At 42.1% G+C, this 25,850-nt stretch overlaps 1 protein-coding gene across 4 annotated transcripts in view; it reads right to left on the reverse strand.

Annotated features, from left to right (window-relative positions):
* LOC149310350 (integrator complex subunit 9) overlaps positions 1–25,850 on the reverse strand; it is a 108,297-nt gene that overhangs the window by 53,922 nt on the left and 28,525 nt on the right. For 3 of the 4 annotated variants that reach the window (XM_089528777.1, XM_089528780.1, XM_089528776.1), the window contains 4 exons: positions 17,971–18,033; positions 11,036–11,175; positions 8,594–8,680; positions 591–711 (listed from right to left, as the gene is read on the reverse strand). In XM_089528777.1, coding sequence (XP_089384903.1) covers positions 591–711; positions 8,594–8,680; positions 11,036–11,175; positions 17,971–18,033 — 411 coding nt within the window. The remainder of the gene's footprint in view (positions 1–590; positions 712–8,593; positions 8,681–11,035; positions 11,176–17,970; positions 18,034–25,850) is intronic. The other variant, XM_089528778.1, reaches the window with a different exon arrangement.

Raw genomic sequence — 25,850 nt, forward strand, 5'->3', positions numbered from 1 at the left:
TTATAGTGACCCTATCATAGGATTTTTGGGGCTGAGCATGTGTGACTCCAAGGTCACCCAGTGGATTTCTATGGATGAGCAGGGAATGGAATCTTGTTCTCCATGGTCGGAGTCCAATGCTCAAACCACTACAACATGTTGCCTCTCTGTGAGACCAGGCTTCCTATACCCACATGGTCATGGAAACCTACTGGGTGATCTTGGGCACAAGCCATCTTCTGTCAACCTCAAAGGAAGTCTCCTCAGAATAAGTCTTGCCCAGAAAACTCTTAGATAAGGTCACCATATGACAGAGTGAACTTGAAGGCAGACCCAGAATGGTGTAGTTGTTGGAACCTTGGACTAGGGCTTCAGGAAACCAGAGTCTGATCCCCACTTAGCCTTAGAAACCCAGTGGGAGACCTTGGGCAAGTCAAACTCTCAGTCTCAGAGGAAGACAAAGGCTGAACAAAACTTGCCAAGAAAACCCAGTTATAGGGTTGCCTTAGAGCTGCCATAAGTTGGAAATGACTTGAAGGCACATGATTTGCCTCCATCCCACCCCAAAAGCTTCAGTTCTCACCCAAAGTCCCTGTATGAGGAATACTTACTATTTTCTGGGAGTACCCAACCAGTTGGATCTTGCTGAGTGCCGAGTTCACTTCCTGCATATTGTAGCATCTTCTCCATGTAGCCACTTCCACAGCATCCTTCAAGGGGCTGGGAAGCAACCTGCACAAATCAGATAGAGATTAGAGTTGTCAGTACAGTGAAAATCTGGAGAAACTCACCAGGTTTGTGATTGAAAGGTGATCAAGATGGAAGTATCTCTGCAACTCCTGATGCATTTGGACTGTACTGATTTATCTGGGTGTATTTCAGCTGGGCTTTTGGGAGAGATATCAGACTAAGAACACTTCAGTTTCTTTGGTGGATGACCCTCGCTGAGACCTGCCCTGGCGGAGTGGAGCCCTGCCATTTATTATTTATCATTATTTCTTTAGTAAAAATATTTAGATTCTCCTCTATACCAGACATAATACAAAAATTAAAAAGCATTAAACAATCCACTTGAAACATTAATTTAGAACAGTTAAAAACACGTTTAAACCTCTTACACAGTAAAATCAGTTTTACCAGTTTAAACAATTTAAAGAGTAATTCAAATAGACTAAAACACATTAAACAATCTAACAAGTTAAAATAAAGCAATTTATAACCAGGTGAAACAGTTAAGGAAATGAAGAACCAAATAGATGCACAGATTTGGGTTACAACAACTGGCCCCAAATGTTCTGGCAAAAAGTTGGAATGGGAATGGTACCAATGTTGGTACTAATTCAGCCTTTAAGGGGAGAATATTCTGATACAGGGGTGCTAAAGCAACCAAGGCCCTTTCTCACAGTGTATTTCCTGGGACAAGAGGAGAGGGCCTTCCTAACAGATCTCATGCCATGGGCAGGCATATAGTAGCTCTCTTGGACATCTCAGCACCTTCTGGACTACCTGGCAGGGCTAGGCCTTGAGGGCACAGAGTTGTAGTAGTCCAGTTCCCATCATGCAGGTTCACTTTGGAAAGTAGAATTGGAGTACTGATTGACCACTGATTTATGGCCAGGGTGAGAAAGATCGAGGAAGAAAGTACAAAGGCAGGCTTACTGTTGAACATAAAGAAAACAAAAAATAATGACTGTGGAGGATCTTACCAAGTTCAGTCTAGAAAATGAGGACTTAGAAATAGATAAGGAGTCCCTATACCTTGGATCAAACAGAGATCAGACTAGGGACTGCAGTGAAGAAATCAGAAGAAGACTAAGAAAGGGGAGGGCAGCTATGAAAGAACTAGAAAAGGTCCTAAAGAGCAAATAGTCAGAATTGTACAAGCAATAGTACTCTCCATCACTATGTATAGATGCAAGAGCTGGATAGTTAAGAAAATGGACAAAAAGAGAATAAATTTATCTGAAATGTGGTGCTGGAGAAGACTGCTAAGGATACTGTGGACATCAAAAAAGAACAAATAAATGGATCCTAGAACAGATCACGCCTGAAATTTCTCTGGTCATATCATGAGAAGACACAATTCATTAGAAAAGACAATATTGTTTAGAAAGGTGGAGGGAAGCAGAAAGAGAAGAAGCCCATATGCTGGATGGATGGACTCGAGTATGAACCTGCAGAAACTTGAAAGAGTAGTGGAGGATAGGGTGTTTTGGAGATGCCTCATCCATAGGGTCACCATGTGTTGAGACCAACTTGAGGGTGGTTAACAACAAAAGACAATTGCAGTGAAGGGTAGGAGCCAAATTTCACACCTACATATCAGTAAGCCCTATTTGCCGGTGAAAATCCCAATCAGAAATGTTGGGATTTCCAGGTTTTGAAAGGCTTGGGGAATGGTTAAAGACAATCTGCTGTTCAAGAGAGGCAAGTTGCTCTTTTTGGGCAGGTTTTCCTTTCACATATTTTTTTCTTCAGGGTGGATATGGGGCATGGAGATGAACAAAAGGGCTTTGGGAGACACACTGTCTCCATCTCTGGTCTATAGGATTCTGTAGGGTTCTGTCTTGTCTTCTGTGTGATTGTAACTGTTAAACAACTACAGTATGTTAAATAACATCTAAATCAGGATAGGGAAAGCACAGTCTGTGGGCCATGGCTGCTGCCACACTGTGGAATTAATGCAGTTTGACACTGCTTTAACTGTGATGGCTCCATCCTAACTACAAATCCTAGGATTGTATAGCACTGAGCCATGGCAAAGCGGTGTCAAACTGTGTTAATTCTGAAGTGTAGATGCAGCCTACATGAGGTCCCCAAGACTCATAGAACCCTCCAGCCTCCCATTTTCCCCCACTCAAAACCCACCCTCACCTCCTAGGAGCAATTTCACTATGTTTTGGGCTGTGCCTAGGCTGTTGCAGATCCAGGAGATAAAGTTATTTCACTAGGAAGTTGATCTCTGCATCACTGCCTGGTTAAATAGTGTCTACTTTTAGGCCTAAAATGGGCCAGAGTGGTCCAAAAGCATAACAAAATAGCATCCACATACCCTAAGGAACATGATGGTAAGTGTTTTGAATGTTTTTTTTTTCTTTGCAAAATTCTCAAAGTGTGAGGGCCGTGGTAGAGGAAGATGCTCCTCTCAAAGTCTTGTAGGCATCCAAAAGTCCTCTCCAACTTTTAGTAGTTACTAGTGGCCTTGATTATCCTTGGTGGATAATCTCCATTAGGAACCGGACCAGTGGATGCTAGTATCCTGGTAGCTGTGCTAGACCTCTCATTGTCTGGTTGAATCCACTGACTAAGGAATCCTTTCTAGACTGCCCGGTTGAGGTGGACTCAAGTGGCGTCATTAGAGTTGGCCTCCAGCACAGCTAACTCATGGTGTCCCCCCCCCCCCACTGACCTCCCTCCATGCCACACCATACAGAATCCGTAGTCATGTTTTTTGCACTAATGTTACTCATAAATTATTATTTGCATATATCACTGAATGTAATGATAACAATTGTGACAGAAACAACAAGAAAAATTAAAATTATTAAATTACAATGTCATATGCACAGCCTGAATGTATTTACATGTACATAGTTTCATGTGGTTATATGAACATTTGGTAAGATGGGATGTTTCTAAAGAGAATTTTAAAAGAATTCAATATTTTAATTTTTAAAAAATTAAAATTTAATTTTTTAAAACCTGAGACCTCTCTTTTCTCCTCTCATTGAGCCTTGCCTCACTCACACCATCGCTTCAGCATTTTAAAGGGATGCAAGTTAACACCACAGCCCATTTCTGCCAAAAGGCACATGTCTGGGGAGCAGTGGTACACCTTTCGCACCCCCAAGTGATAAACCTCGGTGGACTTTGGGGATCTTGTTTTGAAATGGCCTTGGCCCTTCCTGGACAAATTGTTACAGTCTGGAAGACAAGATAGAAAACTACTGCTTAATACCTTGACCTTTGGCACAGTGGTTAAATGCCTGTACTGCAGCCACTCACTCAAAACCATAAGGTTGCGAGTTCAAGACCAGCAAAAGGGCTCAAGCTTGACTCAGGCTTGCATCCTTCCGAGGAGGTCACTAAAATGAGTACCCAGATTGTTGGGGGCAATTAGCTTACAGTTGTAAACCGCTTAGACACTGCTTAGACAGTATGAAGCAGTATATAAATGAAGCTTATTTGTTTTGTTTTGTTTGTTTGTTCAGTTCTGGTTCCTATGCTGTTTCACATCCACCTGATATCAGGGAGCATCCTTTTGGATTAGAATAAGGAGAATGCACCCTTTGAGATGCATTCCCCAAAGAAGCAAGGAAGCAAAAGACTAATTCTGAGCAACTTCAATACCAGCGTTAATACTTTATACTCCTTGGAAAAGCCATCCATTTAGCAAGGTGGGGGGAGGCGTGTTCTTTGCACAAAGGAAGCTGGAGAATGGCATGTGAGAAAAAGTGAATGGCAGCATCACAGCCCATAAAACAGATGGCTCTCTCCTGGGACATAAATCACCTACAGTACTAGGAACCCAGGCAGGAAGGCAGTGGAAGCTGCCAAAGAGTGGAAGAGGAATAGGATTCTTATTTTGTATATTAAATAGATGCTAAATCAAAAGCTCATTCCAACCCATTTCCAATGATTTGTGGAAATCGGTCAAGTTTTGCTGATCCGTTTGTTTAAAAGAACCTAATTTATTGGTGAATCTGTTGGGTCAGTGACCCTCTTCTCCATAATTTAAGGCACTGGAAAAAAAGCATTAAGGATGGCTTCTGCCAAGAAAGCCATGCATACTTTGCACATGGAACAACCATTGCTATACTCACACACACTCACACACACATGGATGCAAAGCAAGCGATTGTCTGCCTTTGCAAAATGGTACAAAATGCAAAGGAAGACTACCAGATCTCAAAAATGATTTCACCCGATTTTTCAACTCCAATTTCTACAGATATTTACTCAAACGCTTGCCTACCTGTGTTCACAGTGGTTGACTCTTGGGAAGGTGTCTGATCTCAGACTATGGTGGAAACAAGGTAAAGGTCTTCCCACTGGCTCCTCCTACACTTTTTCTTCCCTAGGGAGGCCAAGATGGCTCTACCCTTCCTCTCTTTCCACTGGCAAGTGAAAACTTTTCTATTCCAACAGGCTTTCAGAAATTGAAGACAATGGGCTTTTGATGGTGTGATGTTCTATGGATTTTTATCTTCGTTTTTAATGGAAGTTTAAATGGTTTTAATTCTGTGGGTTGCTTAACTGCATCTTACGATAACTTATACATATATATTTTTCTGAAGTTTTGCATGCATTTTCCTCTGCATTGGTTTTAATATTTTGAAAACAAAAATAATGACCACAGATGATTTACATCATTTTAAAGCAGACAGTTAAAACATTGAAATAGTTCAAGATTTTCCATATCTTGGTTTTGGGGTTTTTTAATTGTAATTTTTAATTGTTTGATGTTTTATTTATACTGTTGGAATCTGCTTTGATTCCTTTGTGAAAAAGTGGAATACAAATAATAATAATAATAATAATAATTATTATTATTATTATTATCATCCTAGAACCAAACCCCAGTGGATACCAAGGGCCCACTGTATATAGGAAGAGACACATCTTCAAGTACTGAGGTACCAAGCTAGTTGGGGCTTTAATTGCCAGCACTTTGAAATTTGGACCAGAATCATACTGGCAGCGAGTGCAGAATCAGAAATCCCAAATCCCAGTCCAGTGCAACATACTGAGGCTCTTTTTGGACCTGGCTCTGCCACCAGATCAACAATAGACAACATTCCCATCTCACTCCCCATGAGTATCATCTAGACTTTGCAGCATCCCTCCAGAACATGCTATTGTTTGAAGTTGGGATGAAGGATGCAAAGATAATATAAACTATTAAGACTCCATTTGATTTTTTTTAAAGATAACTCAATGGGATTAGACATTGCCAGCAATTAGCTCAGATTGCACAAGGTAATGGGGTATAAATGTAAGTTGCTCTGATGTACTTAGTACATTCCTTGCAAAGCTTATGGTTTAAAATGCTCCAGTGCTTCATAATAATAAAGATAACATCTCAATTCGTACACAACCTCTTCAGGGCAGGAGCAAATGAGCTGCAAATGATAATGCAATGAAGCAACACTTTGGGCTATCACGTGCATGCCTGCAAGAGAGAGTGTGTCACCAGCCAAGCTGGCAGGTGCAACAAACTACAGTTAACTAAAAACAAAAACAGACCTAACACTGGTTTTGCCTTCAAGTATTTGTTAAGTATTCCTAATTGGCAAAGGAGTCAGAAAAGACTGCATTCTATAACCTTATTGTTTAACTTGTACACAGAAAATATCATGCAAAGAGCATGCTTAGACTCAGGAAAAGGAGGAGTAAAGATGAAAGGAAAGGAACATCAACAATCTAAGATATGCAGATGACACCATGCTATTAGTGGCAAACATTGTGGACTTGGGACAATTACTGTGGAAGGTCAAAGACAAAAGTGCAAAGGCAGGCGTAATGCTGAACATAAGGAAAACAAAATAATGACCACAGAGAAGCTACATAAACCGAGGAAACTGAGATAGTTAAAGAGTTCCCATACTTTGGATCAAACACTGATCAGGAAGCAGACTGCAGTCAAGAAATCAGAATAATAGGAATGGGAAGGCAGCTATGAAAGAACGAGAAAAGGTACTGAAGAACTAGAGTTGTCCAAACCACTGTATTCCCCATCACTATGTATGGCTGTGAGAGCTGGACAATGAAGAAAGCAGTTAGAAAGAAAATAAAAGAAAATAAACTCATCTGAGATGTGGTGCTGGAGAGAAGTGCTGAAGATACCACAAACAGAAAAAAGGCAAACAAATGTGTCCAAGAACAAATTAATCTCGACCTATCTCTGGAAACAAAGATGACGAGACTAAGGCTGTTGTACTTTGGACACATTATGAGAAAGAAAAACTCATTAGAAAAGACAATAATGCTAGGAAAGGTAGAGAGAAGTTGAAAGAGAGGAAGACCACATGCTTGATGGATAGAGTCTACTAGGGAGGTCACGGGCCTGAATCTACAAGACCTAAGCAGAGCAATGGAAGATAGGGGGTCTTGGAGATGTCTCATCCACAGGGTCACCATGAGTTGAGATTGACCCAAAGATGGTTAACAAGAACAAATTTGCTGTGTGTCCTTCTTGCCAATGCTTTGGCTTAAATATCACCTTCTCCTAAGGAAAGGGTACAGGAAATAGGCCGTAATTGAGACCTCTATGGCCATTCATGGATACCAGCAGAGACACAATAACGCAGCTCCGAGGACAAATTCTCATGACTGCTGTTTCAAGGCCATTGGTATCCTATGTGATGAGGAGCATCCCATGAAACATAAACAAAAACGAAGACACATTTCAAGGTCTTGGGGAAAGCTCAGTGTGATTTGATCTGTGGATATTGTTAAGGCCTTTTTCATATTACCTCTTGAAATCAAAACTGCAGAGGTTTTTGAAAAAGGAACTCTAAGACCATTTCCCAGGAAGTCTTGAACAGAGTGTCACAAGGTTCTGTTTTGGGGCTGTCACCCTTCAACATTTTAACAAAGATTTAGATGATGAGGTCTGAGTAGGGGCATCACTAGGAGGGTGGAGGGGTGGTGGCAGACTGCATCAAGTGACATTGAAAAGAGATGTGACACCTGGTTGGACCCTCCTCCCCCTTCCCAGCTGCTCCAAGATGCCTGGGATGGAGGAGGAGGAGGAACGCTTAAGCACCCTTGCAAGCTGCTCTGTCCTGGGCTTCCTCTCCAGGGAAAAAGCCCAGATGGAGCAGTCTGCATGGGCACATGTGTGCTCCTCCTGCCTCTCCATCCAGCTCTTTTTCCCCTGGAGAGGAAGTCTGAGATGGAGCATGCACGTTCCTCCTCATCCTGGGCTTCTTCACCAGGGAAAAAGCCTGGGACAGAGCAGTTAGTAAGGGTATGCTTGTACTCCTCCTACTCTAGGCATGGGCTTTCTCTCTGGACAAAGTGCCCTCTTTCCCTGCCCCATGCTGACTACTCACTTTGCATGGGGCAGAGAGGCAGGCATGTGTGAGCTTTTGGCCCTGCCCCATGGAAGATCCTTCCCATACCAGGTGATACCCCAGGCTGTTTGTTCCCAATAATTCTACCTCTAGCTCTCTCAAATACACCTAACCTCCTGCGTTATATCTTATACTGTACATGTTATACTCTATAGGTTATACTCTGTACTCCATAGGTATTTTCCCCGGCCTCAAAACTGGCAACCAAAATAAGCCTGACCTGTAACTACTCTCACCACCCCACCAGAATTAGATCTCATCTTGCTACCACCTAGAACAGAGCATAAAGTCCTGTTGTCAGGACTTTCTCCAGAGCACTGGATTTAAAAAGAAAGATGGCTGGAGGCAGAGTCTTTTGGGCTGTGGCACCTTGGCTTTGGATATTGCTTCCCAAGAAGCCTGCCTGACAAAGTCTTAGAACCTAATGGCTTAAGACCAAAGGAAAAAAACAAACTAAAGTAGGGAGAGCTCATTCACATGAATGCTAGAAAGGGAGCTACTTTTTTGGAGGAAAGGTAGAAGAAAGTGAGCCTTACCTTTGTACCTCTTTATTTTTCCACATAGAAGCAGACTGAGCCTTTGGCACCCGTTCAATAAAATTGACCAGTTCTTCCATAAGTAGCCTGTGAACAGCAATATCAACAGAAAGTTCAGATTTTAACCTGAGGATCTGACAGCTGGTTGTAATAATGCCTTAGGATGAGCATCAGAAAGCTATTACATTATTCAGTCAGTAGAACCAAGTGGTTTTCAGGTTTGAGTGAGTGTTCAGGTTTGACTGGTCCCTTGTTTTAAAAATTCTTAGCAGAATTCAAAAAGAAGGCTATATAATAACAATGAGGAGGAGAAAGAGGAGGGGTAGGGCAGTAACCTGATATTTTCTTCTAATGAAAAGAAGAAGAAAGAGAAAAAATGGAAAAAATGTGGACAGTGTCAAATTGTTTCACTATAAGATAGTCAATAAGGAAAAGAGATCTGGACTGGTACTGACAAGAAGGAAGTTTGGATCAACGTCTAAGAAAGTATGAATGTGGGAGAAAATGATGTTGAGGGAGAGGAATGCATGAAGGTTGAAGGTTTAGGAATGAAGACTAAAAGAAGGTTACAGAAGGTTAAGATAGAGGGGAAAAAAGAAATGAAGTGATAAGAAGTGTGCAAGTGGAATGTTAGGGAAGAGAATTTAGAGTGAAAGTTTTAATAATATGAGAAAACATATTTTGGAATTGATTGTGGATAAATGTGGGTATTGTATGTATTTGAATTTCCCCAACATGCCAGCTTTCTATAGGTTGGGATGATGTTTTCCCTTGGTGAATATTCAAATAGCTGGTAGCAAACTCAACAGAAGACATTAGTATGTTGTGCTTGAATGAAAAGAAATTATGGTTTGAGGATGTATTAACAGAGCAGTCATTTCTATGCTATATGAAATAATAATAGTTAGACTTCATTCTGTACTAGTCAGATCTTATCTGAACTTCTGTGCCCAGTTCTTGGTTATATACTTTAAGATGGCTGAAGACCAGGCATGGGAACTGTGTGGCTCTCCAGATGTTGTTGGACTGCAAGTCCCAGGAGCCCTAGTCTGCATAACAAATGGTGACAAAATGTGGGGAATCCAAATTCAACAATGCTTGGAGAGCCACACGGTCTTTATCTTTGATGTAGACAAACAGGTTCAGGGGAGGGCAATATAGGGCCATTGTAATGGAGAACAAGATATATAAAGAACAGTTGAAATACATGGGAATGTTTAGGACAGAGAAAGGAAAACTTATGGGGAGCATGGTATTCAAAGATCTGGAGGGGCTGTCCCATAGAAAAGCTAGCATGGTTTGGAAGTTACTTTTTTGGATTACAACTCCCAAAATTCTCCAACTACTATGGTCACTAGCTATGTGAGCCAGAGGATTCTGGAGTATAACCCCCAAAGTAACTTTTCCAAGATTTGACTGCAGACGGCTGCCGCTTAAGATAGGATTAGGCAAGAACAGATAAAACTGGGGGGCTACTGACTCACACACACTCAGCCCCAGAAAATGCTGTGATAAGGCCACCTTAGGGTTGTCATAAGTGAGGAACAACTTGAAGGCACACAACAACAAAGTTGGATAAATTTGGTCTGAACGCTAGTGGAAATGTCTAAATGGAAAAAGGAGTTCAACAAAGGAATAAATTATCTCTCTCACTCGAGGTCATATAGAGATGCTCTGTTGCTTCTGACAAGCACATGGTTTGGACTAGAGCTGCATCTACACTGCAGAATTAATGCAGTTTGACACTGCTTTAACTGCCTATACTATAGAAGTATAGGATTTGTAGTTTTCTGACATAATTAGCCTTCTCTGTCAGAGAGCTCTGAATCCCAGGATCCCACAGTACTGAGTCATGGCAGTTAAAGTGGTGTCAAACTGCATTAATTCTGCAGTGTGGCAGCAGCCTAGATAGCCAACATAGTACCCTCCAACTCTGTAATGCTTCATGCTCTTCAGCCACAAGCTGAAATACTGCAGCCTAAAGTAGTGTAACCAAAGTCTTCCCATTCAGCCATGAAGCTGTGGTGCTTGGAAGTCTGCAGAACTAAGATACCATCATCACTGGAGAAGGTGCTTGCAGGAGACTATAGCACCAAGTCTGAGGCATCCAAGGGGGTTCTCTTGGGTGCTTCAGACTTGGTGCTTTAGACTTTTGCAAGCACCTTCTTCCAATGATACATCACTCAGTATGAAATTGCTAAAGATGCACACTTGGGCAAATTCACAGCACTGGGGAAACATGGAGTTAAAATGAACAAATGCACATGGAGAGGATGTTGATAATCTTCCTTGGCTCACTTTCAACTCTGTCTTAAAAGCCTCCCAAGAACATTAGAAGCAATGATCCTCTTCTCTTACTTACACACACACACACGCACGCACCTTCCTTTAGCAGTGGATGAAAAGTGACTAGTTAATTGACACTAAGTGGATTTTTTTCACCTGCCAATTTGAACTGTGGGCTCCGTGGCATATACTGTTCCAGTGAATCCAGTGTGTTCTGTGATGTAGGGCAACGCCATCATGCAGTGGTAATTGGAGATCAAGATTACATCCACTGTAGACAGGTCTAAAAGTTCCATCTGAAAATGGGAGCAAAGATCATTGGACACTGTTTGGAAATACTTGTTTAATTTACTAGTATCCTGACTATCCTGCAGTCAAATTAATATCCTGACTATCCTGCAGTCATATCAAGACAGCATAGATTGCTTTTGTTTCTCAGTTTACTAATTTGAAGTTACAAATGTTGTATTACGCATTAATTACATAATATGCAATTAATAAATACAACCAAATAGTTAGATACTAATTACAAGCTGAGCCAGTATGGCACAGTAGCCGGAGTGTTGGAAACCAGGGTTAAAATTCCCATTCAGCCATGGAAACCTACTGGGTGATTTTGAGTAGCTCAAACTCTCTCAGCCTCAGAAGAAGGCAATGGCAACCCCCTGTCCCAGAAGAAATCTTGCCAAGAAAACTCTGTGACAGGTTCACCTAAGGGTTGCCATAAGTGAATTGAATGTACACAACAACAACAATTATGAGTTGTGAGTTACATTTATATTTTCTAGCTTAGTCTATCCCAACTTTCTTTAGCAAGATCAAATATATAGCTCTCCTCCTCTCCAATTCATCCTCTCAAGAACCCTGAGAAGTAGGTCATGCTGAGAATAACTGGCTCAGGTTCTTCATTTGAATTGTACCTGTTTAGTGTATTTGTGTGTTGGCCAGTCACAAACAAGCAGATACACCTGTGCCTCCAAGACACTAGCAAGCTAAAATTTAACATGAGGGGTGACCAAAAGAAACTTAGGAGACCATGATGAAATATGAGAAAATTATTATTATTTACACTCTACCCCCTGAGTTTGAACAGATCACCAGGGCCATCCAGTACAACCCCATTCTGCTGTGCAAGAAGACACAATCCAAGCACTCCCAACAGATGGGACATCCAGTTTTTGTTTTAAAATCTTCAAATACGGAAGACTCTACCACACTCCGAGGTAACATATTCCACTGCTGAACAACTCTTACCATCAAGTTCTTCCTAATGTTTACGTGGAATCTCTGTTTCTGTAGTTGGAGTCCATTGCTTCATATCCTAGCCTCTGGGGCAGCAGAAAACAAGCTTGCTCCATCCTCACTATGACATCCCTTCAAATATTTAAACATAGCTATTCTGTCACCTCTTAACCTTCTCAGCTGTAAGATACGCATCAGTAATGCTGATCTTACAGCAGTGATGTGTGTCAGGATTAAATAAGGTTGCTAGAATGAAAATTGGAGATGGTTCCTTTACCTTTAATGGTTGCATAGAAGATGGAATTTCAGAAGGTGTCCGTGATCATGAAACCAGGCAACAAGCGACATCTGCTGAAACCTCCTTTTCTGCCTAATCATTAAAAGAATAGGAGCACTCTCCAGTTTTCACATTGGCAACCCAAACTCTGGTAGAGAGATGGTGTATCTCTTTGTATCAGCTGACACAGCACATGATCTGGAGGGTCAGTGGCCCTGATGTCCTCACAATGGCCTTCCCCATGAGAAAACGGAGAGATGAAGCAAGGTTGTTTTCTGTTGCTCCAGGGACTTGAACATGAAGCAGTGGATTCAAATTACAAGAGATTCCGTGTAAACCTTATTTAAAAACTTCATGACTGCAAGAGTTGCTTGACAGTAGACTGGAATGACAAGTGGCCATCCAGTCTCAGTCTAAGAACCTCCAGGGTCCTCCACCTCTGGAGGCAATCTGTTGCATTGGCCAATGCCAATTTCCATCTGGAAGTTACCCCTAAGGTAAGACCCCTTTTTCTTTGTTAATTTGAACTCACTGGGTCAGCCCTGCCCTTTGAAGCATCCCTTCCCCAACCTGGTAGGATCTGACAGACTGGGAAAATACTTTTGTGTCCCATTACAGGAACTGTAATTAGAAATATTTACTGGTAAGGCTATGACCTTGGTGAGGTCAATCTGGAAATTTTAGCATGAAACCTAACCACTAACTCAGTTATTATGGAGCAGCTAATGGGATTAGTTTTGAAATGGAAAAATTATCTGCTCACAAGGCTCAGCCCATCGATTTGAGCACAGCAGCAGAGAAATTGGTCAACAGGGCTATGCTAAAACCTAATGACTCTAAGTGACCAGTTTTGACATCAAGGGCTCTTTTGATTTGAGGAGTTGACATGCATCCCAAAGAGATGTGCTGAATTTTGTAACCTTAAGAAAAAAAGTGAAATGACAAGAAATGGGGAAGGATACTGTGATGATGATGATGATGATGACGACGACACTCATATTAAGCAGACTTTTTGCTCTTTTTCATTAACAGTGAAATTTACAGCCACAATACAGTAGTGACTAACAACGTAGATATAGTAGATATAGATATAATAGATCTGTCATCCATATCCATGGATTCAACCATCCACAGCTTGAAAATATTCAAATATATATGCAAATTCCAAAAAAGTAACCCTTTTTATTTTATACAAGGGCTACCATTTGACTATGCCATTGTATTTTGTGGAACTTGAGCCTCCACAGAATTTGGTATCCATGGAGGTTCATGGAACCAAATCCCAGCAGATGCTTGGTGCCTATGGTATCTTTAAAAAGATTGGACATACATTCTTGAAGAAACAACAGTTCCACAACATTTTACTGCAACACTTCCATGGGATGTCGGCCCATTTCCAGGCACAATTCAGTACTGGTTATGACTTATAAAGCCTCATATGGCTCAGACTCCTTAAAATGTTTTCAAAGTCTATTCAAAGACTTTAAATCCTTTCTTAATCTTTAGAGGATAATTCTTTGCAGGATCATTTCATTCAGTCACCCATTACAACACAGAAAGGTGAAAGCAAGTTGTGGGGAGAAAACTTGTACACAACAGAGCAATTCTGAAGTCATTTTTGGATTTAGAAGGCCAAAATCCTATAAAACCAGCATATATTTAAAAAAGTTTTCACCACCCTCAGTTTTGCAGGCCTGTGCAATATGTAAGCTGCTCTGTGTTCCAGTATTGGGGAAAAGTGAAGTAAATAAATAAAATAAATAAATAAGCAATAAGACCCAGATCTATTTCAATTGCCAACACCCTGATACATTTACAGAAGTTGCTTTTTTTTTTTGGGGGGGGGGCTAACCCCGGGTGCTGATGTAGGAATCATGCAGACCTCCAGATGCTGTACATAGACTACAACTCCCAGCATTCCTCAACAATAGTTATGTGCTGGCTAAGGCTGCTGGGACCTGCAATCCAACAATATTTGAAAGACTGTATGATTCTACTCCCCTCTCCAGTTCAAATATTAGAAAAATATAAAGGGAAATTGGGTGTCTCTGGAGAGACATGCAGCAACTTAGAACTACAAAAGAAGAAAGTTATTGAAAAATGGCAAAAATGAATAGAGTACCTGGACCTATGTTTTTTTCCAAAGCTAGTAATTTATTGATTCATTTGATTTATATTCTGTCTCTCTCCCAAGAATGAGACTCAAGTATAGCACAGTGCTTAAGAAGATGATTTCCAGGAAGAAGTTCCCTTTCAAATATTACCTCCTTGCTGAACTCACATGTGTTGACAAAAATAACTCATTCCCTCAGACCACTGGTCCATCTAGCCAAGGATGTGCAACTCTGGTGGCCAGGGCTAATTTTCTGCCCCTTTGACCCTTTCTTGGGATTGCATGGACCTTCAAAAATGTTAAAATATTGGGGGAGGGACCCATAACTGGATGTGGCAGGACAACTACTTCCAATTGTGAGGAATAGGGTATTTTTCATGTTAAACACCGCAGGGAAACCCTGAAACCTATTTTAAAAGTGAGCTACAATCTTGCAAGGGTTCAGGAGAGGTAATTCACATTTTTAGCAAAAAAGGGCAGTTTGGTTTGTATGTGGGGCCACATACAGCCCCAAAGATGTGCTTTGATCACTTCAAGCTAGCCCCACAGTATCTGCTTTCTAACAGTCAGAGAATCAAAGGCTAATTAGTGGCTATGTTTGCACAGAAAGATAAGCCAGGATTCTACAGAATGTTGGTTTATTGTCATCACACTCTCTCTCTCTGGCTTTGCTTCGCGAACGAAGAACATCCTTATAAAGCACCCAGTTGGCTTCCAGTTTGTTCCTCTCTGACCAGTATGACTACTAAACAAATCAGGGAGTGTTTTTTGTGGGGAAGCATGCAGAACCAGAACTTAGGATCCTGGCTTGTTGCTGTCTCACTCCCCCCACCTTATATGTTATGATTACAAACCAAAGCTTATGTGTGGTTTACGAATCCTGCCTTGTTTGGGAACAAGATGCCAGCATTCTCAGTCTCAATGACACGTAAGCCCTGGTTTAAGCATTTGTAAACATTTAAAAAACAAACTAATACTTGATTTGTAATCCTGGCTTGTAAGAGGAGTGGCGATTTACATGTAACTTAACTACACAATAGACAATGATGCAGGCCATTAAACATATGATAATGCATAACATTAGAGCAGGGATGTAGCTGAGAAGGGAGCAAATTGAGGACATTACGCCCCAATAAGAAGTCCACTCCCATCCCATGAAAATTTCTTTCAGTTTCCAAATTTCTAGTACTGCAGTAACTTAAAACTTCAGCTGAGCATTTAGAAGAGCAGTTTAGGCATCCAAAGAAAAGGGTCAGGCAGGATTACTAAAGGAATGAGAACACAGCAAATATTTAAGTTTTAGGTGTGAACAATTTTCAATGTCTGCACCTTCTGCAGTTTACTCTCAAAGGGGCTTCACGATCCCTTTGAGGTATACCTGTATTTGAAACAAGAAGTATGAACATGTTTTAGTCAAAGGAGAAAACAGGTACCACAACCTATTTAAGGCCCAATTGATGCTCCTGGAGGCTTCCAGGTGTGGTTATTTATCTTCTTTTGGGTGCACTGGAAAAAAATACAGGGGATCTGGACCAGTTCAGAACAGCCTTGGGCGTGACATACCTCTCCAGGGTCACACTGTCTAATTCTGGTCTAGCCCAGTGGTTCTCAAACTATGGGGCAGGACCCCCAGGGAGGCACAAGAGCTGCTGAAGGGAGGCATGAGACTTTGAGGTTCTGATCCCTCTCTCCCCCTTTTCCCAAACCTCTTCTGTCCTGAAGGGGAAGAGAAAGGCAGGGAGGGTGCTTGGGGCTTCTGCTTAAGGGAGGGGAGCTATTTCCTTATTAAAAATATGAATATACAGGTGGTCCTTGGTATCTGCTGGGGTTTGGTTATCACAGAATCACAGAGTTGGAAGAGACCACAAGGGCCATCCAGTCCAACCCCCTGCCATGCAGGAACTCTCAATCAAAGCATCCCTGACAGATGGCCATCCGGCCTCTGCTTAAAGGCCTCCAAAGAAGGAGACCACCACAGTCCGGGGAGTGTGTTCCACTGTCGAACAGCCCTTACTGTCCAACTGTCCTCCTAATGTGGAGGTGGAATCTCTTTTCTTGGAGCTTGCATCCATTGTTCCTGGTCCTAGTCTCTGGAGCAGCAGAAAACAAGCTTGCTCCCTCCTCAATATGACATCCCTTCAAGTATTTAAACAGGGCTATCATATCACCTCTTAACCTTCTTTACTCCAGGCTAAACGTCCCCAGTTCCCTAAGTCGTTCCTCATAGGACATGGTTTCCAGACCCTTCACCATTTTAGTCGCCCTCCTTTGGACACACTCCAGTTTCTCAATGTCCTTTTTGAATTGTGGTGTCCAGAATTGGACACAGTATTCCAGGTGGGGCTTGACCAAAGCAGAATAGAGTGGCACTATTACTTCACTTCATCTAGACACTATACTTTTATTGATTCCAGGATCCCCCATGGATACCAAGATCCGTGGATGGTCAAGTTCCGTTACACAGTGGCATAGTAAAATAGTGCCCCCTATATAAAATGGCAATATCAAGATTTGCTTTTTGGAACTTAATTTTTTTTCTGAATATTTTCAATCCATGGATGGTTGAATCTATAAATAAAGAATCTCTGGATATGGAGGATTAACCGTATATGAATGTGTGCACAAAAATACACACACAAAACAAGCAACATATTTTTAATTCATATACTATGTTGAACAGAGGTGTTTGACCTCCACATGTAGATGTAAGAGGGGTCATGAAAGTAAAAAGTTTGAGAACCACTGGTTTAGCTTAATATTGTTTGCTCTGGCTGGTAGCTGTTCTTCAGGATCTGTGATAGTCTTTTCTGATCATGTGGTACCTGGACTGAACCTGGATCTTCTGTATGCCATAGTTTGAGCCACTGCTCTAGAGCATGAGTTGACCCAGGGAAAGACCACTCTCTCTCAGCCTTGGCATCATCCAAATCTGTACTGAGGGCATAAGTCAACAGTTCCACCTTGCAAGGTTGTTTCTGTGAATACTGCCAGGGCAATAAATGCAAAGGACTTTGAGTCCTGCAGAAAATCACTATATAAAATGCTGAGTAAAATAATTCTGTCCTGATGTAAACAGACCCTGCAAACTGTTATTTCTCTCTTATGAGGCTTGAAATGAAATAAAAGGCTCCAAAAATACTAAGAAAAAGTCACTGCTTGCAATTCCTCCTTCTCTTAAATTGAAACAGGAGCCGTAAGTGGCTTGAGAAATGGATCGGAAAGTCATCCAATGATGCTGTTATTTCATCGTATCCTCCTGTGAAATGTTAATTTTCTCTCAAGCGAGACAGATGGCCTGGGACTCTGCTGACTGCAAGGCCCCACCAAGGGAACGAAGAATTGGAGAGCAGCAGGACAATACCCCTCCTGTATCACATTACGTTGCCAGCCAGGTGCTGAAGGCTCCACTGCTTGCTACTAGCCGAAATATTTGACATTATGACTCCCTGGAAGACTCACCTCTGGCAAGCAAAACTCAGGAACAGAATCCACAAAGGCACGTCCAGAACAATCTTTCAGCTCCTGAGAAATGAGGAAAAGTTTATATGTAAGTGCATATCTTCCATCGTTTCACAGATGAAATGGCACTTTGATTGTGTCTTCCTGCATGGCAGGGGGTTAGACTGGATGCCCTTGGGGACGCTTCCAACTCTAGGATTCTAATTCTAATTCAGAACACAGATTGCAATAGAAGCCACACTTCCTAAAGCTGGCATGTTACCTTTATATTTATTTCTGATTTTCAAATCACTTTTAATCCTTAGCATTTCTATATTTACTTCCTGATTCTTAAAATACTTTCTCCTCAATCTGAATCTCAGGATCATATGTGTGTGTGGTGTGTGTGTGTGTGTGTATGTAGACTGATAGACAGACAGATGTGTCAAGTTATTTTCTGACTTATAGTGACCCTAAGACCCTAACATAGAGTTTTCTTGGTCAGATTTGTTCAGTGGAGGTTTGCCATTTCCATTTTGGGAGAAAGGCAGGATACAAACCCAATGAATAAATAAAATAATAAATACACAATACAGTGTGCCCACGCTGTACGTGGGCACACCATACACAGTTTCCAGCCTACCCAGGGGGGAAAGCAATAAGATTGTGGCTATGGAATCAAACTATCAATAACATTAAAAACATTTAAAGTTTACAATTAAAAATAATAAAAAGCAGTATAGAAACTGTACAACATTCTATTGAACATCCAGTTTCAAAAACATTTAAAAAACATGCTGTTCTAAAAAGAGAACCAAATATACATAGGATAGAATCTTAGAATCTTACAGTAGGAAGGAACCCCAAGGACCATCTAGTTCAGTAACGGCGAACCGTTTACGGACTGAGTGCCCAACATCAAATGCGTGTGCCTGTTCTCCCTCTTCCCTTGCCCACCTGTCTCTCCATGTGCCCTCCAAAATGGCTTTATGTGCCAGAGAGAGCATGTGTGCCATAGGTTTGCCACCACAGATCTAGTTCAACACCCTGCCATGCAGGAAGACACTACTGAAGCACCCTGGTGTCCATTCACCGACAAAAGTCCATGCCACAGCTCTAAGGAGATTATCACACTAGGGCCAATTCCATAACAATCGCACTATTGGAAGATAATGGAAGCATAGCGCTACAGCAATCTATAGTTCTGCAGTTATGCAATCACGCTATAACAATGAAATAAAAACACAGTGACGTTGTGCATACCGAACCCAATCGCATTGCTGTATCGTTATGACTGGATTTTTTGTGCATGTACCCTTACTGCGCTACTGCACATGTGTGGAAAATGTGGTTCCATCTCAAACACAACAAAATAAAATTTCTATATTTAAGAACATGATATGCATCCAGTTCAAATAAAATAGTATATCTCAAAATAAGACAGAAATCTACTCTGAAAACAATTCTAGCAATGAGAGCAAACTTCCTGTGGCGAAGTCCAGTCTGGGAAAAGCTCCTCAATAGTGCAAATGCATCGTTGTTAGTTTCCGCACCTTCACAATAGTTTGAATGATGTGCTAATGGCAAACCATTCATGGGTTTTTTTTCTTTAAAGAGTAGATACAGGTCGGTTCCACGTTATTCAAGAAAAGTACCGGATGAGTGCAACATCATGTGAAAATCTTCGCCCAATTGCGCTATAATGCCAGGAGCATTCTGTTTTTCTCCTGTTTTATAACCCCATGTGATAAGACATTCTTCCTAACATTTAGGTGGAATCTTTTCTCCTCTAATTGGCATCCACTGGTTCATATTCTACTCTTTGGAGCAGCAGGAGACAAGGTTGCTCCATCTGCTATATGATGTCTCTTCAGAAATTTGAAGATACCTGTCATGTCACCTCTAAACCTTCTCCAAGCTAAACTTATCCACCTTCCTAAGTCAATCTTCATATTCACTCCTGAAACCCTTTATTTCCAGTTTTTGGCAGTGTGCAACCAAAATTTAGTGAGGCAGTGGTGAAAAAAGTGATGCTTTCAATTTAAAAGAGCCATTTTCCTCTACCCCATTTTTTTTCTTTTAGAAAAAAGGAGCGTGAATCTACTGAATCCACACTTACAAGAGTGTGAATAAACAAGAATATTCAAAAGAAAAACAACACTTTTAAAGAGAACATAGAATCATAGAATCATAGAATCGTAGAGTTGGAAGAGACCACCAGGGCCATCCAGTCCAACCCCCTGCCATGCAGGAAATCCAAATCAAAGCATCCCTGACAGATGGCCATCCAGCCTCTGTTTAAAGACCTCCAAGGAAGGAGACTCTATCACCTTCCTAGGAAGTGCATTCCACTGCCGAACAGCCCTTACTGTCAGGAAGTTCCTCCTAATGTTCAGGTGGAATCTCTTTTCCTGTAGCTTGCATCCATTGTTCCGGGTCCTGTTCTCTGGAGCAGCAGAAAACAAGCTTGCTCCCTCCTCAATATGACATCCTTTCAAATATTTAAACAGGGCTATCATATCACCTCTTAACCTTCTTTTCTCCAGGCTAAACATCCCCAGCTCCCTAAGTCGTTCCTCATAGGGCATGGTTTCCAGACCCTTCACCATTTTTGTCGCCCTCCTTTGGACACGCTCCAGTTTCTCAATGTCCTTTTTGAATTGTGGTGCCCAGAACTGGACACAATATTCTAGGTGGGGCCTGACCAAAGCAGAATACAGTGGCACTATTACTTCTCTTGATCTAGACACTATACTTCTATTGATGCAGCCTAAAATAGCATTGGCCTTTTTAGCTGCCGCATCACACTGTTCACTCATGTTCAACTTGTGGTCTACTTGGACTCCTAGATCCCTTTCACACGTAGTTTCATTCAGCCAGGTGTCACCCATCCTATATCTGTGCATTTTATTTTTCCGCCCTAAGTGCAATACCTTACATTTCTCTGTGTTGAATTTCATTTTGTTAGCTTTGGCCCAGCTTTCTAGTCTATTCAGGTCATTTTGAATCTTGATCCTGTCCTCTGGGGTATTAGCTATTCCCCCTAATTTGGTGTCATCTGCAAATTTGATAAGTATGCTCCCAATTCTGTCATCCAGGTCATTGATAAAGATGTTGAATAGCTCTGGGCCCAGGACAGAGCCCTGTGGTACCCCACTGGTCACTTCTCTCCAGGATGAAAAGGAGCCATTGTTGAGCACCCTTTGGCTTCGGCCGGTCAACCAATTACAGATCCATTTAACAGTTACATTGTCTAGCCCACATTTTACAAGCTTGTTTGCAAGTATGTCATGGGAAACCTTGTCAAAGGCCTTACTGAAATCAAGATATACTATATCCACAGCATTCCATTCATCTACCAAGCTGGTAATTTTGTCAAAGAAAGAGATTAGATTTGTCTGGCATGACTTGTTTCTCTGAAACCCATGTTGACTTTTTGTGATTATGGCATTGCCTTCTAGATGTTCACAGACTCTCTGTTTAATGATCTGCTCCAGAATCTTTCCTAGAACTGATGTCAGACTAACTGGACGATAATTGTTGGGATCCTCTTTTTTCCCCTTTTTGAAGATGGGGACAACGTTTGCCCTTCGCCAGTCTGCTGGGATCTCTCCTGTTCTCCAGGAGTTTTCAAATATGATTGCCAATGGCTCCGATATTACTTTTGCCAGTTCTTTTAATACCCTTGGATGGAGTTCATCTGGTCCCGGAGACTTAAATTCATTTAGATTAACAAGGCATTCCTGTACTATCTCTTTACTTATTCTGTGCTGAAATTCCCCTATTCTGTCCTCTGCTCCATTATCCTCAGGTTGAGCACCCTTTGCCTTTTCTGAGAAGACTGAGGCAAAGAAGGTGTTGAGTAATTCTGCCTTTTCTCTATCTCCTGTTAGCATTTTGCCATCTTCTCCACGCAGTGGCCCTACCGTTTCCTTCTTCTTCCTCTTGCTGCGGACATATCCAAAAAAGCCCTTTTTATTGTTCTTAACCTCTCTAGCAAGCCTGAGTTCATTCTGCGCTTTAGCTTTTCTGACTTTACCCCTACACATGCCTGCTATTTCTTTGAATTCCTTTTTTGTGATTTCCCCCTTTTTCCATTTCTTATACATCTTCCGTTTCAAACTTAGCTCGGTTGAAAGTTCCTTAGTCATCCATCCTGGTTTCTTGAGACACCTCCCGTTTTTCTTTCTCACTGGAACTGTTTGAAATTGTGCCTTCAGTATCTCTCTTTTGAGAAACTCCCATCCATCCTGAACTCCTTTATCTTTTAGTATTTCTGACCATGGAATCACCCTCAATACTTCTCTAAGTTTACTGAAATCCGCTCTCCTAAAGTCTAGGATGCGTGTCTGACTCTGCCTGGCTTCTCCTCTCCATTGTATAACAAACTCCAGGAGAACATGGTCACTTCCACCTAATGATCCCACCACTTGCACCCCATTAACCAAGTCATCCTTGTTGGTTAGGATCAGATCTAAAATAGCTGACCCCCTTGTTGCCTCTTCCACCTTTTGGACCATGAAATTGTCTTCCAGGCAAGTGAGGAATTTGCTAGACCTTGAGGATTTTGCTGAGTTTGACTTCCAGCAAATATCAGGATAGTTGAAGTCGCCCATCACTACTACATCTCTCTTTTCTGACTGTGTGGTCATCTGTTCTAGAAAGATATCATCCAATTCCTCAGTCTGACTTGGGGGTCTGTAGTAGACTCCCACCGTAACATCCTTGTTGTTTCCCTCCCCTTTGATTCTTATCCAGATGCTCTCCACCTGGCTTCCATGATTGATGTCCAGGATCTCTTCACTGGTGTAAATATCTCTGACATATAGTGCTATTCCTCCTCCTTTCTTGTTTGGCCTATTTCTCTTAAAAAGGTTATACCCCTCTATTTCCACATTCCAATCATGAGACTCATCCCACCAGGTTTCAGTGAGGCCTATTATATCATATTTGCTTTGTTGTACTAGGAGTTCGAGTTCATCTTGCTTATTTCCCATGCTCTGTGCATTAGTGTAGAGACATCGCAGACCATGGTTCCCTTTGACTTGCTGCCTGTGCAAGTTTTTTTGCCTCCCACTGCTGGGTCCTTGCACTGTTTGCCTTGTTTCCTCTGTGTCAGTTTGACTATTTTCGCCATCCCTTTCGCCTTCCTTAATATTGTCTCCCTTCCCCTCGGAACTCAGTTTAAAGCTCTCCTGATCAAGTTCTTGAGACTGTTGGCAAAAACATTTCTTCCAACTGGCGTGAGATGCAACCCGTCTGTTGCAAGAAGTCCCTCCTCATGGAACCGCAGCCCATGATCGAAGAATCCAAATCCTTCTCGGCGGCACCATCTGCGAAGCCAGTTGTTCACATCTGCTATTTTCTTCTCCCTTCCTGGACCATGCCCTTCAACTGGCAGAAGAGACGAGATGACAACCTGTACATCCATTCCTTTCAGCTTCCTACCAAGCGCCTCGTAATCCCTTTTGATGTTCTGAATGCTGTGTCTTGCAGTATCATTAGTTCCCACGTGGACCAAAAGGAAGGGGTATTGGTCAGTAGGCTTGACCAGTCTTGTCAGCCTCTCTGTCACATCACGGATCTTTGCACCTGGAAGACAACACACCTCTCGAGACATCTTGTCAGGCCTACAAATCACTGCTTCTGTACCCCTCAGCAAGGAGTCCCCCACTACGACCACACGCCTCCTCCGAGGCTTAGCAGCGACTGTTCCCTCGGGTGGGACTCTCAGGCTCCTCTACTCTGTCCCAGAAGTCTGTCCATGCTGCTCTTCTTCATCCTCCTTGATAAGGGAAAGAGCTTCGAATCGATTCTCTAGCTGCAAGCTCCCCGAACAATTCCTTCTTGGCTTACTTCTCTTTGTGACATTCCTCCAGCTGTCTGCCTCCTCTGTTTGGCAAGTGACCTCTTCCACCCTAGCATCTTCCTCTGCGTGGTACTCATCCAAGATGGTTAGTTCTATTGAGTCCAGGAAATCCTCTTGTTCCCTAATATGCTGAAGTGTAGCTACTCTGGACTCCAGCTGCTGCACTTTCTCCTCCAAGAGTGCTACCAACTTGCACTTGGTGCATGTGAAGTTCTCCACTTCTGTAGGCAAGAAGAGAAACATCCCACAAGAGTTGCAGGTGACTGCGGCAGATCCCTCGTTGTCCATACTGCAAAGTCTTTAGTAATAAATATAACAGTCAATCTATTGGGAATACTTCTTTAAAGGTAAGTACTGGCTGCTATCTTACACTTAAAGGGAAGGTTCTGTTTCAATATCTGATTCTAACCTGATGCCTCTTGAGCAGAGTTGTTGAGTTAAAGAAAATTAAAATGCAACGAGCACACGGTCTCGAGCACACGGTCTCAAAATGGCTGCCAAGCAGCTCCTCTCCTTCTCCTCTCTCTGGCCGGACTGTTCTGAAGGCTCTGGAAGTTGGTATATAAAGCTAGTCTGCTAGCTCCGCCCCCTTGTGACTCACAGATGTGACTCACAGAAGCTCCTCCCCTTCAGCAACGAGCACACGGTCTCGAGCACACGGTCTCAAAATGGCTGCCAAGCAGCTCCTCTCCTTCTCCTCTCTCCTCTCTCATGCTTCTATTTTTTTTGCTGCTGTCCACCAAATTTTGGTGGTACCTTCAAGGACAAGGGGTGTGTGTGGGGGCTGCAAAAACAGACAGAAAGGAGCAAAGACTGCTACGCTTTAAATGTTACACCATGGTAATCGTTCCATTTCCTTAAAGTGCGGCAAGTTGGATATGCAAACACGCTCGACCTGTTGTTATTGTTGTGTCTTCAAGTTATTCCCAAAATTCGACAAGCCCAAGGCAAATCATCATCATCATCATCATCATCATCATCATCATCATCATCATCATTTCTTGGTAAGATTTGGTTTGCCATTGTTTTCCCCTGAGACTGAGAGAGTGTGACTTATCCAAGGTCACCCAGTGGGTTTTCATGGTCCAGCTGTTCCCCACCACGACGTCACACTGGCTCTGAAAACTAAGGCTGGAATGCAAATCATTCCTTGTATCACTGCTGCGTGCAAGAAAGAACAGTTTAAAACATATTCTCCCTGCTGTGCAATAGAAGAGCACTTTCCCAAAACTTTTTGCACTTCAGCATTTTTCTCAACGTGGTTGTGCGATTCTATCCCTTCCCCAACAACAGTGTACTTTCCTCAAAACACACTGCCCCCTCCCCACAAAATGTGGAGGGGGTATAAACACCCCACACTTTTTGCAAAAATGCAGGGCGGGGTTGCAAAACAAGGTCCAGAATTATAAGACATCTCCGACTGTATTGTGGATGGAGTATCCCAATGTATCAATACATCCTTTCTTGTCAAGGAGGGGGAAATTTGCAATGATTTTTTTCTGAGATGAAAGTAGTGACTTGGAGAGATGGCAATGGTTGTAATAAAGGCTCAAAGCAGAAGAAACCTGCCCTGTCCTTTCCCGCAGCATTTTCACACTGCAGAAAGGTAAAATACATTATTATCACCATCTTTTCCCTCGGGGCTGGACTGCCCTCCCCACTTAGCCCAGGACCTGGATCAAGTTCTCAAGAAATATTAGAGATTTTGCCAAGTTAGAACAAAGGAGCAATTACATCTAATGGCAGAAGGCTTTTCACCTCATCAAGAGAAGTTAAAAGGTGACCGATGTCTAAGCACAGTGAATTTCAATGCCTCCTTTGGACTTAGACAAGCGTATTCAAATGTGGCGAAGAGAGGATTGCCCTGCATAAATGACAAACTGTTCACCTCTGACCCCAGACACCTGTCTTCTGCCCGGCACCTTGGTCAGCCCATTTGTCATTCTAAGCAGGCACAACGGTCAATGCTGGGGCAAGCTAAAGACAGTACCAGGATTCCTAATGAAACCTATCTGCTGCAAACAGTGCATCC

Source organism: Sceloporus occidentalis, unplaced genomic scaffold (genome assembly GCF_023333645.1).
Source record: "Sceloporus occidentalis isolate IW3139 unplaced genomic scaffold, rSceOcc1.0.p SCAF_6, whole genome shotgun sequence".
In the NCBI taxonomy this organism is placed as follows: domain Eukaryota; kingdom Metazoa; phylum Chordata; class Lepidosauria; order Squamata; family Phrynosomatidae; genus Sceloporus; species Sceloporus occidentalis.